Genomic DNA, 15,306 nt, shown 5'->3' on the forward strand with positions numbered 1-15,306 from the left:
GCGCATGTCCTCACATTACCTCTTCTGGTAAAAGTTGGTGCACTTAAACGCACTTAAAAGCTTCGGCCAATTGACCACTGGCATGCGCGTACATCCTGTGCCTGTGCAAGATGAAAGAACTAATTAGTAGTCTGTATTTGTGGACCAAAAAAGAGAGCATTTGCTGAAAAACAAACCTTTTCACACAACTATGAAACTAAAATGGCATAAAAGTCTTGTTATATGTTCAGAATACAAATTTGCAATATTAAAAAGTTGCAACTGACACAGCTTTGCTTTGCACCGGTGTTGTCAGCTCGTGTTTTTTTTTCACTTGTAGAAGAAAAAGGAGACAACATGCAGAATCCTGAGAACGAACTAACATTGAAATGTATTGCACAGCTTCATGTCACTACTACCACTATTCCTATTTTATTATTTAGACAATACTCGGCTACTTCAGCTGTCCTTTCACCCTACAACTATTGTCTTTACAACCAACCCCAAATATTTATTTATTATCATCTGGGCACCTATGGTTGTGTTTTGTGTAACTGTAATCTGAAAACACACACACCCAGTGGGAGGGAGTGTAAAGGTCACCCTTATTGTCCAGTTTGCATACGGATGAGTTGCCATTTGTAAACTGTCCATCATCCTCTCCGTCATTGACCGAGTTAGAGGTTGTGTCCTACGTAGGTGCTCGTACGCATGTCGTCATTGCCTGTAGCTGATGCTCCACCACCGATGTGCTGATAATGACTGTGTGTGTGTGTTTTAGTGGGTGATACTTCAAAGTCCCTGCGTTACCAGTCCGCATTTGTGTGCCCTAAAGCTGTGTACGTGTCTGTGTGTGGGGGTTGCTTGTGTTAAAACTGGCTGTGCATGTTTGATATGCTAACAATGGCTGTCACGCTACCAGCGGCCCTCTTCATGCCACTGCCTCCTTTGCTCAAGATATCAAGTTTGTGCTGTGCATTCTGGTCAAGTTGCTTCTTAAAGCTCCTTGTTGCATCCCGTCTCCCCTACGGAAGAAGAATCACTGGACTTTATCAAGTAGTGGAGGAGATGAAGCAGAGATTGTTCTTGGTTTATACTCACTGTATTTGGAACTGGATAATCCCTTCCACTGAATTCAGTTCCCTTAATCTGGAGAGGGGGTCGGGATAGACGACACATCTCATCCCGTCTTTCTTGCACTTTTTTTTCACACCATCACTCACCTGTCCTGTCAGTGTTTCTCTCCTCTGTCATCAGTTCTCTCTTCTCTCCCATCGTTCGTATTCCTCCGTTACGTCATCCCCTTTACTGACACTTTTAAGGACACTTTTTCCACATCTCCTTATCCTCAACCCCCTGTACTATACAGTTTCTAGATGCTCATATTGATGGGTAACTATTAAATTAATCGCCAACTATTTTGGTAATCTATTAATTGGTTTGAGTAATATTTAGGAAAAAAAAGTAAAAATTCTGATTCCAAATGTGAATATTTTCTGGTTTCTTTACTCCTCTATGACAGTAAACTGAATATCTTTGAGTTGTGGACAAAACAAGACATTTGAGGACGTCATCTTGGGCTTTGGGAAACACTGATCGACATTTTTCACCATTTCTGACATTTTATAGATCAAACAACTAATCGATTAATCGAGAAAATAATCGACAGATTAATCAACAGTGAAAATAATTGTTAGTTGCAGCCCTATGTAACCGTATGTTTTACGTTATTGAAAGTTTGCTTCTTCAGTGCACTCTTTCTCATCGGTCATTTTATGGCTCTGCTGATTGTTAGTGTGAAGCCAGCACTATGTCGTTGAAATGTCAGCAATGAAATGTGTCTTGCCATCTTCTCAGAGCTCATTTAAAATGATTAACTACTGGTGGCTGCGTCGTGGCTGCTGTTGTGAGCACACGGTCAATAGTTTAGGTTGAGCTCTTTCTTACAACTATTTGTTTTATCAATTAGGGCTGCAATTAACGATTATTTTCATTGTCGATTAATCTGTAGATTATTGTCTTCAATAAGTGATTGTTTTTTTTTGTCTATAAAATGTCATAAAATGGTGAAAAATGTCGATCAGTGTTTCCCAAAACCAATTAATCGATTATGAAAATTAGTGATGCACCGATTTATCAGCCAAACATTGGTATCGGTCGATATTCGCCTTGTTAACTGGCAAATAAGATGACATTCGCCAATGGCAGTGGCCAAAGTTTATCTGTTGTGTTGTATCAATTTTGCGCCGGCTAAATGCTGTGTTGGTTATTTTGCGGTCACTGGCTGGAAACGACTCTGACGGCGGGTGCCGTGCGGTTTGTTTACAAATAAAAGTGAAAGAAAAAGTCGTCCATGTGGGAGTATTACACGGTTTCGAACTAAGATCCGCGACAAGAACGGTATGTTCAATGACAAATTAAGCAGTTATACTCATATGGCCCATCATTTTGCAATCGGTGCATCCCTAATCAAGATAGTTGGCGATTACTTTAAAAGTTGACAACTATCGATTAATCGTTGCAGCTCTAGTATCATTTTTTGTTTTCATAGTGAGACCATCATAACTGGTGTTTCATGACAGCAGTCATGTTTTTCAGGAAGGGATATAATCAAATGACTGTGGGGTTTCCACAGCTGTTTATTGCGGAAATTGCTTCCTCTCCCTCAGCATGGGATCCTTACTTCCATAAGACATTAATACATGTTGGAGTGTATTCATTTCTGGTGCATTGCTGGAATGATCTTGGCTCACCCATTGTGAGTTTATTGCACAATTATTAACCAGCATGTCACAATATCAGGGTAAAAATGACTCCCTTTTTCACCATCAGTTACCATCAGCTGTGTGTTTGTGTGTGAGGATCAGCTCTCTGCAGAGGAGGGCACAGGTGGTACTGCTGGTCAAACAGCACAGGGGTGAAGTTGATTTGAAGTTTGATATTAACCAGCTGGAAGTGCCTTTTCAATGTCAGCAGCTCCATGTGGATGACATCAGAAATCCCCAAAGGGTTTTCATAGAGGGGCTGACAGAGAGGCAGAGAAGTGCTCCTGTCTCGCTCTCCAAAACACCCTCTGGCTGGAATCCCTAATCGCTGCTGTAGCAGGGATCCAGCAGAAACAAATGTGAACTGGATACAGTTTTATCAGCTGTGCAGGTAGAGTTAAGTTGATTTCTGGTTTTGCCGGTCTGCTCCGGTGTACAACCCTAAACCAGTTTGATTTTATGCAAACAGGCTGAACTGACATTTGTCTTTATGACACCTTCTGGCAAATTAACCCTCTGGGGTTGCGTCAGTCACCCGCGATTGCAAAAAGCACTCCTATCATACTTTTAATAATATCTCTGTAAAGGTTGTATGTAACGACTTACTTAAACACCGTCCTGCAGCGCACCATTCTGCCGTTACAACGAGCCGTCACTTGTTCTTATAAATTCATACAGAGGCTTAGTAATCACTTTGTTTGGACGCTTTCTAAAAATAATAAAAGCGATATTTCACTGTTTTATGTACGTATTTATCTAATGCCGTCTATACAAACAAGTCTCTAAAGCCCCCCTCCAGCCAGTGTTGAACAGAGAACTGGGGTGTGGTTAATAGTCAGACGTAATTCATCACCACGGCAACCAGATTGCATCATTTTCCAACCCAGTTCAGATGAAACCAGTTTAGATGAATTTGCTGTTTACCAGAATTATTGCAAAACACTGACTCTCTCTCTTGTTAACCGTATCCTCCATTGTCAGGAAATTACTCAAATTAATATGAAATACCATAGAAATGCCCAAATACACTCGAGGGGGTTCTTAACCGTTAACTATTTTGGTGAATCAGATTTTTGGCAGACATGATGACTCGCAAGCTGTATTGTAAGGCGGTGAATGTGAACAAAGCATTGTGCCAATGACGGTTGTAAAATGGCGAATCGCCAATTTTTTCTTTTCATTTCTATTGAAGCAGTACTGTGATATTTTAACCCTGCGGGATACTCAGGCAGACGAATGTGAAACATCCGATTTTTACTCAGTGAAACTATTGCGACCAGTGGCTACCAACCACTATTACATACTTAAAAACTCACACATATTAATGTTATAATAGATTTGAACGCTGTGGATAAATAACACCAGATTGACTTGACTACAAATGTAGAAGTGTGTGTGATCCCGGCTTGACTGCTGTGATTTGAATTGCAGACATCTGTGAATGTCACTGTTTGTTTAGGAGATTAATTGGTGACTGTGAATCTGGAAGGTTTTCTAAAACATAACTGATTTTCCTCTTTTTCTCATCACATTTTCTCTCTTCTCCTCCCCTACCGATTCCCATAAATCATCTCCTAATTGTTTGGCCCAGTGTTTAGCCAGTTGAGGATATCGCCAGCAAAATGTGTGTGCATGAGCAGTAGAGGCTTTTATTTTGTTATGCGTGTGTTGCACATTCACTAACGTCATCCGTGTGGTCGACTGTGATTACAATCTTTTGACGACATTATTGTGTGATAAATATTCCTCCCTCAATGACCGCATACGTCATGTCTGGTATGAAATAATGAATATGTAAATGTAGACCTTGTCACTGTTAATGGGTTGTGGTCATGAGATAGTGTTCTGTAAAGCAGGTGTGTATGTTGAGTCATCAGTCTCGTGTTGCCCATTTATCACGTTGTTGGTCATTACATTTTCTTTCTTGATCTAGCGTCTCCTTTCACCTCAACGTATTTACTTTGTGACATTTAAACAGACACTGGAAACATAAAACCATGATGTGGGAAAAATACTCTTTTTTTTTTATGATCGGAAGCAAAAATAATGAATGCATGCCTTTTGTCAGTTAAAGGGCAAGTCTTTTATATTTGTTTTTGTTTTTTTCATCTTCTCAGTGGTGTTCCTTATGTATTCAAATCCGAATATTAAAATTTTGGTAAAAGTATGTACATTTTAGCATAACCCGACGGAGGTTTCTGCATGATGAGTAGTCAGTGTATTAACGTTATATTAGATGGCGGTCGGCACGCTCCCAGTCTGGAGAAGCAGACAGGAGAACCAACACGGAAGCTAATAAATGTACAGCTGTGTGGACGGCACATTATTTCGAAATCGATCCGATAAAGCGGTGAAAATATTCTAAATATAGCGTGCACTTAAACTGATACTGTTTTGTTTTTTTTGGTGGCTAAAATACGTTTTTCTGCTGTTCCCGTCCACAGCTGCTTTACCTTGCTATCAGACAGCCCTTTCTAATGGGGAACTGAAGCCGTTATATCGCTCTCTTCAAAGCCACCAGACTCCATTCACAAAAGCAGTACTTTTACCTCGCAGAACGCGGAAGTATGCATCCAACCCACCAACTAACTTGTAGTTATTTCCAAACTTAGCACAGCTTACGTTGATTCAGCTAACGCTAGCATTCACATTATTCATAACCTTATTGATTAGCTTACTTTGGTAACCTACATCACTGCTTTTTGCTAACGACTGAGTGGGCGTATCCATTTAAAAAAACAAAAACGAAGGAACGGAACACAGATGGACTCGTCCTTTTAAGAAAATATGGCAAATGAGATTCCGATAATGTAACGCTCATCTGTTTTTTGTAATGCAGGCAACATCGTCTCATGTTGTGCAGACTTTGTGAGCTCTGGATGTGGTTGCAGAAGGCCAACAAGCTGGTGTTGTTTCCATTTGTTGCATTTTACTTTGAAAAGTTTAACAAGTTGAATTTCAAAGTTTTAAATGTATAAATCTTGTCAGTCCCTCCGGCCATTTCAATGTATCCTACGGTACACAGATGCTGTGTTTGTGTGAGATTCAAGCCTCCCCTGGTGGGTCAGTACCAGTTACTGCTCTGTACTTTCCCTGGAAGAGTCCCGTGGAGTCCTTTCCTAAGAAACTATAGGGGAGTGAGGAAAACATTGGCGGGAGTGCATATAGGAGAGAGAGAGAGAGAGAGAGTTGGAGAGAGGACAAGGAGTAATGTCAGTACAGCACATTTGGAACAGCTTCTCTTGATTTGGTCATACAGGGAAACACGTTGGGAAGTAGATTAGGGCGTTCTGTTCTGTTCTGTGAAAGCTCAGCATGTTCATGTTACATTTTCTTATAAAGACTTAAAAAATATGGATTGCATCACATGTGTTTGCTTGGTGAAGAAGGAACTGGCTAAGAAGAGGGAGAGCATACTGCCTGATATTCAGAGAAAGTCAGCAGCAAGTTTGCGCAAATCCTCCTTGTGTTTGTCTTAGTGTTTTATTATTGGAGGGTTGCTCATTGAATTTGTGTCCCTTAAAAGGCACTAAGCCCTAAATATGTGTTCAATATAAGTTGCATTAAAGTTACTGCGAGGGACTTTTAACTGGTCTCAATTTAATACTGATGCCTCTATATCACCTACGTGAGCAAACAAGACCATCTGGCTATTTTTATAGTTATTCTTAATGCTTATCACTGAGTCAGATTCTGGCGAAATCAGACAAAGTCATGCAGGTTCACCAGAAACTCCTTGAGCTCAGACGTCAGCAGGGCCTCCAGCGACCATCCCACCGCAGACAGACATCCGGCTTCGCTGCTGCCTTCTCCCTGCAGTTGTAGCTCTGATGGAAGGTGGAGAGCAGCACCGGTCCCCACTGGGAGCCAACGACGACACCACGCTGCTGGAGGCCCAGGCCGTATTGCTGGGCCCGCTGAAGGGAAGGGAGGCACGGGTAGAACCAGAATCAGGACTGCACGAGGCAGACTGTCAGACCCTAATGCAGTAAAATAAGAGGTTTTCTAAAGGAACTCTGGTGCTCGGAAACACTACCGTGTTTGTCCACAGGGACCGCCAAAATCAACACAAAATAGAAGTTCCTCGTAGTAACTTTAAGCTTTGAATGTATGAGAGGGGTTAGTGGGACAAAACAAAACACAGAGCTGGTGGGGTGGTCTATGAAGGAGACAACATTTATAGTAATTACTGTAACTGTGGTTGTTGTTGGTAGGTCTCATCTTCTCAGCTTGTGTAAATGTATGGTAAAGAGCCATCTCACATGTCTAGGCTGCTGCAGTCTCTTTGTTTAATGCATAGTTTTCAAACTACTGCCAAGGTATCAAGTGACAAAAACAGATACATTGGCACCCAGAGAAACTCAATTGTGTGTTTGTCCGCACCTCAGACTGGTAACTGAAGACAATAAATGGTTTTCTGGAGGAATGCATGCAGTGAAGACAAGCTCATCCTTCATTTCTCCTTCCCTGTCATTACCCCTCCTCTCCACAGGAAGCCAGCGCTGTTGATGCCATATTTCTGCCTCTGTTTCTGCCAGTCTCTGTTGGATGTAACATAAGAAACAAGTCTTTTGTTTATCAAGTTATACAGGCTAAGCCAAGCAGGGCTGCAGCTTAACAAATATTTTAATTGCCAAGTGTATTCTCAATTCGATCGATTGAGCGTTTACAGTAAAGAATATCCATCTGTTTCCCAGAGTCCAAGGCAACATCTTTAAATGTTTTGTTTTGGCCAACAACAACTGAGTTGTTGTAACAGACATTTGTGGTATGAGTAGGGTCTTTGTAATACGAAGAAAAAACAGCAAGTCATGTGCCCTTTGACTGTATACTATATGCACGATTTCTGTCTCTCAAAGTTAAATGAACATTGTGAATTTGTAGTAAATTGTTAAAGAAATATAATTCTTTGTATAGAGTGCTGCAGGGATGACTCACACAGGTTCCCTCAACAAAAGTATTAGGACTCATTCCTGCACCACTAAACTGAAAATGCAAATGGTCGGAATCATTTTCAAACTCTCCTCAGACAGTTTATCTTTATCCTGGAGAACCGTATGACATTGTTTCCCGATCCAATCGAATCAACGAAATCGTTAAAGCAGTTGCTGTGTCCTGTCTGTTTACTGATTATCCAAACAGTGCCTGATATTAAACTATTAAAGACTGAACGTTGGATACTTAATGTTCTCATTGTGTGTGTGTTTCAGGAGTGTGGTTCCACCTGGCTGAAGACAGCGTGTGTCCCACAGCACCTTTCCACCCAGGACCCTCCTGTGTTGTCATTGCGCCCATGAGGTAACGTCAGGACCTACCGCCCCCTCATTACCACCCTTGGTCTGTCCATTTCCCTCCCCTCTGTCCCTTTTTCCCTTGGACCCACCCAGCCATGGGCCAGAAGATCTCTGGCAGCATCAAGTCAGTGGATGTACGCGGGGAGCCCTCATATCGGCCAGTACGCCGCGAGCTGCGGGGCCCAGATTTCTGTCGGCCCCCCAGGCTGGACTTACTGCTGGACATGCCTGCGGCGAGCCCCGAGACACAGCTTCGCCACGCCTGGAACCCTGATGACCGCTCGCTCAATGTCTTCGTCAAGGAGGACGACAAGCTGACGTTTCACCGCCATCCAGTGGCACAGAGCACAGACTGTATCCGTGGCAAGGTGGGCTACACCAGAGGCCTCCACGTGTGGAGGATTCACTGGCCCGCCAGACAGAGAGGCACCCACGCCGTCGTGGGCGTGGCCACCGCTGAAGCATCTTTACACTCCGTGGGATACACTGCCCTGGCAGGCTCGGACTCTGAGTCCTGGGGCTGGGACCTGGGTCGCAACAGACTCTACCACGACGGAAAGAACCGGCCCGCTTCTACATCGGCACCCACGTATCCCTGTTTCCTGGAGCCAGACGAGTCGTTTGTGCTTCCTGACTCTCTGACAGTAATACTAGACATGGACGAAGGAACTCTGAGCTTCATGGTAGACGGACAGTATCTAGGAGTAGCTTTTAGAGGGCTGAAAGGCAAGAGACTGTATCCTATCGTCAGCGCTGTGTGGGGGCACTGTGAGGTATCGATTCGCTACGTCAACGGACTAGATCGTAAGTGACACACACTCACACACGCACACACACAACGAAACACACACTTTAAAAAGCCAGTGAGTGACAGTATAATATTTGACAAGCTGCTGAACAGGGATTTGTGCAGATATATTCTTGTTTCAACATCTTTAATTCTTTCATATGGCTGTTTTACGGCAGACAGAGTGACGGCAATGTGATGATTTGACGTGTCAAATTTTGACGCGAACCTGTCAGATATCCGGGCATATTTTATTGGATCGATATCGGCTAAAATAAATCCAGTCAAAATCCTGCTCTCCTTAATGACAGCCGGGCTCTACAGTGCAGTATTTCGCCTCATATGCGAGTGAGAATTAGTGTGTGAAATGTAAAATATGATTGGTCACACCGGTGATTGGCTCTGTTCTGACCCACGGATTCGGATAACCTCCCGTGGTAATCAATCTGCTATCCCTCCTCTGTTATTAGCAAAGAGTACAGTGTACAAAACATTCAGCATCAGCTCATTTTTAGATGGCGCAGACCGCTTAACTCTCACGGGTTAAAATGACAAACGTTTGCAGAAGCAGTCGCTAATTAATGTTAAATCCGGGAGTAGCTTGATGGCACAAAATAAAGCTTGTCTGTTGTTGAGTTTGTGTGCTCTCTGCAAACCAATGCTTCTACACTCAGCCAGAGATTGTTTTATGAGGTAAAAGGAGCATCACTCTGTAACACCACTGTATAACCACGAGTGGACTGAGTGTGTCTGTAGTTCCAACAACTCCACCGGATTGATTTTCCTTCTCTCCAGTTAGTTTCAGGAGTCGCGTTCTCACAGTTAACTTTCATTCATATCATTAATTTAAGCTTTTCAACTTCATGGGTCAGCACTAGTATTTGGATCAAGTAGCTTGTAAAAAATAAGATGTCAGATTTAGGTAAATATAATTATCGGATCAGGCTTGGTATCCAATGTTAAATAGGGGTGTAACGATACATTGATCTGGATCGATATATATCAATACGATGATCAACGATCCAATATCACCGATGCAAAGTGAAAATATCGATGCATATCGTCATCTTTAAGATACGCTTTTATTTTGAAATGCCGTGGAACTACTGTGTCACCGTTTCCGTCCAAGCGCACCTCCTTCCTACAGAGCCCGGTAATAAAATCGTCATATCATATTTTAGTTGTTTTTTGTGAGTATAAATGTAACTGATTGTGTTAAATGGGCATATGATATCGTCTCATATCGATCGCAGACCCCTGAATTGAATCGGATTGAAATCTAGCGTGGCGTACTTTGTGATATCATCACTCTGGGCCTAAAAAAACTTGATTTGGACATCCCTACCCTTCTTCGACACCTACTAATCCTCCTGTTTATTTGCTGGCAGTGTTCCGTGTTGGAGCTGTATGACTGGTCAAAACGTATTAAATTAATTCCAGTATTTAGTATAGCATTTAATACAGTAGCTTACAAGGTGAAAGAGTGTTTTCTTTTCTCTTCAGGAATTGGTACAGCAGATGTGTTTGCCTTATCCCTGTTAAGAACCTGTCATGCAGCTTTATAAGATATATTCATGCACCGCTCTGAGTGTAATAACTCCTAGCCCTCTATTTACCCAATCATCTTCCAAGTATGAAGACTAGTGCCTGTTTTATTCCTACGGTTTGCATTTATGTCACTGCAGAAATGTGGAGAGGTGGATGGGGTTGGTAATATTTCACAGTGCAGCGGAGATGTTTTGTTTATGTATGAAACTCCGGATAAACTTATATTTAGACCTCCTCATCAAGGCTGTGAAGGCCCGGGGTGAGATTTGTGCTTTAACAACTTGGGAGTCCTGTGACAAAACCCAGGGCTGGACCAGAGGGGGCAGAAGGAGAAGGTAAGACGGGAAACATGATTCTAGGAAAGATGTGTATCCAGTCATCAGTTATTGTCTATGGTCAGTTATGTGTTTAGTTGTCTGACAAAGTGCAATTGTTTTGAGACATAGACAGCGAGAGTCTGAGTCAGGCTGCTGAGTTATTTTGACAGCCTTCACTAAACTCCTAACCCTCTGGAGAAGTCAGTCATATAATCCTCAGTGTGGCTGAAGTGGTCGCTTTACTGTGTAAGATTTGGGGAATATGGGGGATTTTTAAAGTTTGAAAAACTACGTCCTCGAGCAGGAGTACTGGTGTGGCTAATTTCCATCTCTCCAGAAATGTGCAGGATTTAAGGGTTAAGGCAAGACTGAGAAAGCTTTACTTGCAGATTTGTCATTTTTCCTTCAGAGACTTTGGAGGATGGATATGCAGGGCACATTTCTGCATGCACTGATCTATAAAAAGCCCACAATGAAAGGGACTGCTGCTTTGTTTACCAATAGGAAGCAGCTTAAACATCCTCTCTGTGTACTATTTCTAGTCCGCTTCCCCTCTATCGCTTTTTAGCATTCTCTTAAGTCCTCCGACAGTCTCCCTCCAACTTTCACAGACTCAGAAAACTGTATCCAACTCTCTGATGTAATAGGAGTGTCTGTTTCCCCGCTGTCCTGAAGTCACCATAAATATCAGTGTGTGTGTGTGTGTGTGTGTCAGAAATATCTCCCTCTGCCCTGCTGCTCTTTTCTGTTAAATGTCATCGTTCTAACTAGTCATCTCAATCAAGTTGGTCCCTCAGATTGTGTAATAGCCCTCAGTCCTCCCGGCCGCTCTGGCCTGCATGTTGCACAAAGAGGCAAAGCGGGCTGGGGGCGTCGCCGACAGCAAGGCACGGACACCATGTCCGTGGCTGCGAGCCATGTGTGTGTGTGTGTGTGTGCAGGCGGACAGCAGCCAGTAGAGGAGGGAATCTGGAAGATGTCCCAGTGTGCCTCTGAGCTCAGCGTCTGGCCTTGCATAGTGGGAAACGTCGGGTTAGGTGTGTATATATATCTGTTAAGAAGCTTACGTGCACACGATGTGGAAGGGTCCGTGAAAATATGGTTCGGTACAAAATCTGTTATGCATTTGGAAGATCGTCATTGTCGCCTGTGGTTTGTGAAATGTTCTCACAGTTTTGGTTTTGATGTAAGATCCAGCTCCAGAAAAATATGTTCTTGAAGCACCAATATTTGAGGCATCTGCAATTAATAGACATGGAAGTAGAGCTGCAATGATTAATTGATGTGATGTCAACTATTAAATTAATCGCCAACTATTTTGACAATCGATTAGTCAATTTGAGTTTGTCTTTTTACGTCAAAATTCTCTGATTCCAGCTTCTTAAAGGTGAATATGTTCTGGTTTCTTTACTCCTCTATGACAGTAAACTGAATATCTTTGAGTTGTGGACAAAACAAGACATTTGAGGACGTCATCTTGGGCTTTAGGAAACACTGATCGACATTTTCCACCATTTTCTGACATTTTACTAACGGTGGGGGAAAAAATTGATTCACCTATGTATCGCATTTTTTAATGCCAGAATCGATGTACAGTATTTGTGTCACAGTATAGAAGCTAAAGATGCTCTAACTTTCTTTTCTTGGGGATTTTAAGCTAAATTGTTTTTGTATTAATTCAAGATTTCATTAATTCACTGAATTAAATGACTAATGTGGAAGGAGCTAGTATAGTACTGCCGATAACTCTGAAAATCAACATCCTCTATTCAATTCTCTGCTGCTTTTCTAGCTCATTGTTTTGGTCGTGTGGATCCAGTGCTGATTCATATGAAACCTGCCCAGTGCAACATCGGGGAGAGTCAAAGGAACAAGTGAACAAATTTGAACAAAAGAAAGACTGCCACATATTTTCCTCACGAGTTGTCAGGCTAAACAGATGTCACGAAATGTCAGTGGATATTGGGTTTACTTGGTTTTACTTGGCAGGTGGTTAAAAAAGAGGACTCCAAAGTGATTGCCCACGTTGTGCCAAACGTGTCAGGAGTTATTTCCTTAAAGGGGAACTCCATTTTACACATCAAAGTCTGTTTGCAGGTCTTGGGGAGAACGACTGCATATGTGAAGAAAGTTTTATAAAGCCTTTTGTGTCTCCAGAGGGAGCTGTGTGAAGTCTGATAAATTGCCTCGAGTAATAATGTCACTTGTTGAAAAAAAATGTGGGGGTGTGGAGTTAGAAGGAAGTGAGCTTACCAGGCAGTACACACCCAAATGGTTGACCGAACTGTCTGTGTTTGCGGCAGGTTTTGACGAGGAAGAATGTGTGGATTGTGGAATAGAAAGATATTTCTGGTTCTGTTGCATTGATTTTTATTTGTGATAATCGCTCATAGATATTCGTAGCCTTTCTGTCCCCTGGATGCCAGGGATAGAAATGGATTCCTCTAGTGAAGGGAATCATGATATTATCATGATACTTAAGTCAACAAAAAGAGTTGAGTGTCCAGAGGATGCTCTGAGCGCTCTGAAACTAGAACTGTGAATATCTGATCGACCGTTCAGATGATGCTCTGGTGAAATTATGAACACACCCATACTTGGGTAACACCATGTAGACTTTAAACTGCTACTGTACATAACATACCTAAGATGGAAGGGGGGATGAGGGATGAACTACGTGCTAGTCTGTTGAGAACAGTGCTTTTCTCAACCTGTATCTGATACACTTTGGCTAGATGTTTTGACAGATTGATTGCGTTTCTGCCCTTACAAGCAAAAACTTGTTGCACTTTTGGCAAAGAGCATCGTCTGCATTGACTCACCTGAAATATAACCACACCTTTGACCTAATTGCTCTGTCCGCCATTGACGCTGAACATTAAAGTCAGAGCTTAGCGATACTTTGCCCCAAGGCTCCTTTAGCACCGGGTTTCGGTACCCACCCATACCAATATATTGCGTTTTATTACCTTTTTTCAACTGCAAATTATGCAGTTTGTCAATATCTGTTTTATCTAATAAGATACAGTTTTCACTCTGTTCATCTCAGAATTTTCATTCACATATCTTGAGGTCAGAGGTCAAGGGACCTCTTTGAAAATGGCTACGCCAGCTTTACCTCGACAACATTTAGCGTAAATTTGGAGCGTTATTGAGCGTTCTTACCGACAAGTTATCATGACATGGTTGGTGCCAATGGTTTCCTTAGGTTTTGTTGTTTCATATGATACCAGTATCTTCATTCTAGCTTTAACACTGAGCCCGCTATAACCTCTGAAAGACAGAATAGCAGCTGGTGAGCCATAGGATGTTAAAAAGTTAATAGTTTATATAATAAAAGATTGATGCTTTATTTCCCTCTTGGATTCCAGAGTCTCTATACACTTAGTGCGTTGATAGTGATTCTCATATGCTGAATAGTTTGATCAGTCTGTTTTTTGCCAGACTCTAATGAAGCTTGGAGATGGCAAAACGGATTTTGCTAATAGAAACGGCTAATGGTGCTAACTTTATGAGCCTGAACTCGCATCAATCACTTGTTTTTGTTTGTTACTTTTCCTTGTTCTGCCTCGTACGATGTAAATGAGATCAGTGGAGTTTGGGAGCGTCGAGTATTCAAAGAGCTTCGCGTTCTGACAGAATGCACATGAGAGATGAGCGTGTGATATCAGGCATATGGCACATCTCCATAGCATAATGGAAGCATCAATATGTATGCTTGGAGATGGCGGCGCCCCCCCTATTCCCACATCTTGCTTTTGTGCATCATCCTATAGCAACTCAAAGAGGATTCACTTTTTGTTCACTTCCTGGGTTCTTGGTCTTTCACTTGTCTTGTAGTCTATTCACGTTCTTTTTTTCCCCTTCTCCCTCCTGCTTAGTCTCTTTTATTCCCCATCTCTTACTCCCTGGGAAGCCAGAAGAGATAAGTATCCTTATACTTTTCCTCTCCTGTCTGTATTGTCCCTTAATACCCGGCATTAATGCAGTTTTCTCATCCTCCCTGCATTTCAGTGAACACTTTAGTCCCAGAGACACTTGAAAGCCAAACCTACTGAGTGAGGATTTTCATCGGTTTTCTTCGACTTGCTAACGTATCTAAGAAAACAAAAGGGTCTTGCCGTCCTCTTCTTCTGTTCCTGGAAAGCCATCTTTTTCTCTCAACCACATCAAGCCTCATGACACCACAGTGGCCTGACCAGCCCGATGGTAACTAGCTGATCCAAACTCATTTACACCTGAACGAGAGCAGGGAAGAGGAAGCATTTCACACATGCGACTGACATGCTTCCCCTCCCCCTTTTGCAAATGAACCCTATTTGACTCCAACTCTCATTGTGTTTCATCTCCTCCCTCCTGCTCTCTTCTCTACTGTCTTCCTTCTTTCCCTCCTCATCCTTTTCAACACTAATCCTTCCTCCCAGTGTTTACAACCCATTGTGGTGGCAGGTTGCTGTGGAAACGGTTAAGCTGACTTTTTGGCATATAGGTAGGTGGGTGGTTAATTGTTGACCAGGCAGTTTGCTCAATAGTTTGTTAGCTAAAGGCTTGCCCTATGCAAATGGGATGTCTTCCTTCTGCCTGTCTGCAGTCCAGAGCTGTTGGCAAGATTCACA

General features: G+C 42.4%; 1 protein-coding gene and 2 long non-coding RNA genes across 4 annotated transcripts in view; 2 read left to right on the forward strand and 1 right to left on the reverse strand.

Moving 5' to 3' along the window:
• Positions 1-15,306, forward strand: part of LOC141771234 (uncharacterized) — a 174,379-nt gene that overhangs the window by 147,335 nt on the left and 11,738 nt on the right. The gene's annotated exons all lie outside the window — the stretch shown is intronic.
• Positions 1-15,306, forward strand: part of LOC141771232 (SPRY domain-containing SOCS box protein 4-like) — a 60,440-nt gene that overhangs the window by 33,396 nt on the left and 11,738 nt on the right. The window contains exon 3 of the mRNA XM_074641280.1: positions 7,955-8,842. Coding sequence (XP_074497381.1) covers positions 8,134-8,842 — 709 coding nt within the window. The 5' untranslated portion in view covers positions 7,955-8,133. The remainder of the gene's footprint in view (positions 1-7,954; positions 8,843-15,306) is intronic.
• Positions 6,526-15,306, reverse strand: part of LOC141771233 (uncharacterized) — a 29,682-nt gene continuing 20,901 nt past the window's right edge. For both annotated transcript variants that reach the window (XR_012594699.1, XR_012594700.1), the window contains 2 exons: positions 7,128-7,285; positions 6,526-6,661 (listed from right to left, as the gene is read on the reverse strand). This is a non-coding gene — a long non-coding RNA (uncharacterized LOC141771233). The remainder of the gene's footprint in view (positions 6,662-7,127; positions 7,286-15,306) is intronic.

Source organism: Sebastes fasciatus, chromosome 7, assembly GCF_043250625.1.
Source record: "Sebastes fasciatus isolate fSebFas1 chromosome 7, fSebFas1.pri, whole genome shotgun sequence".
In the NCBI taxonomy this organism is placed as follows: Eukaryota; Metazoa; Chordata; class Actinopteri; order Perciformes; family Sebastidae; genus Sebastes; species Sebastes fasciatus.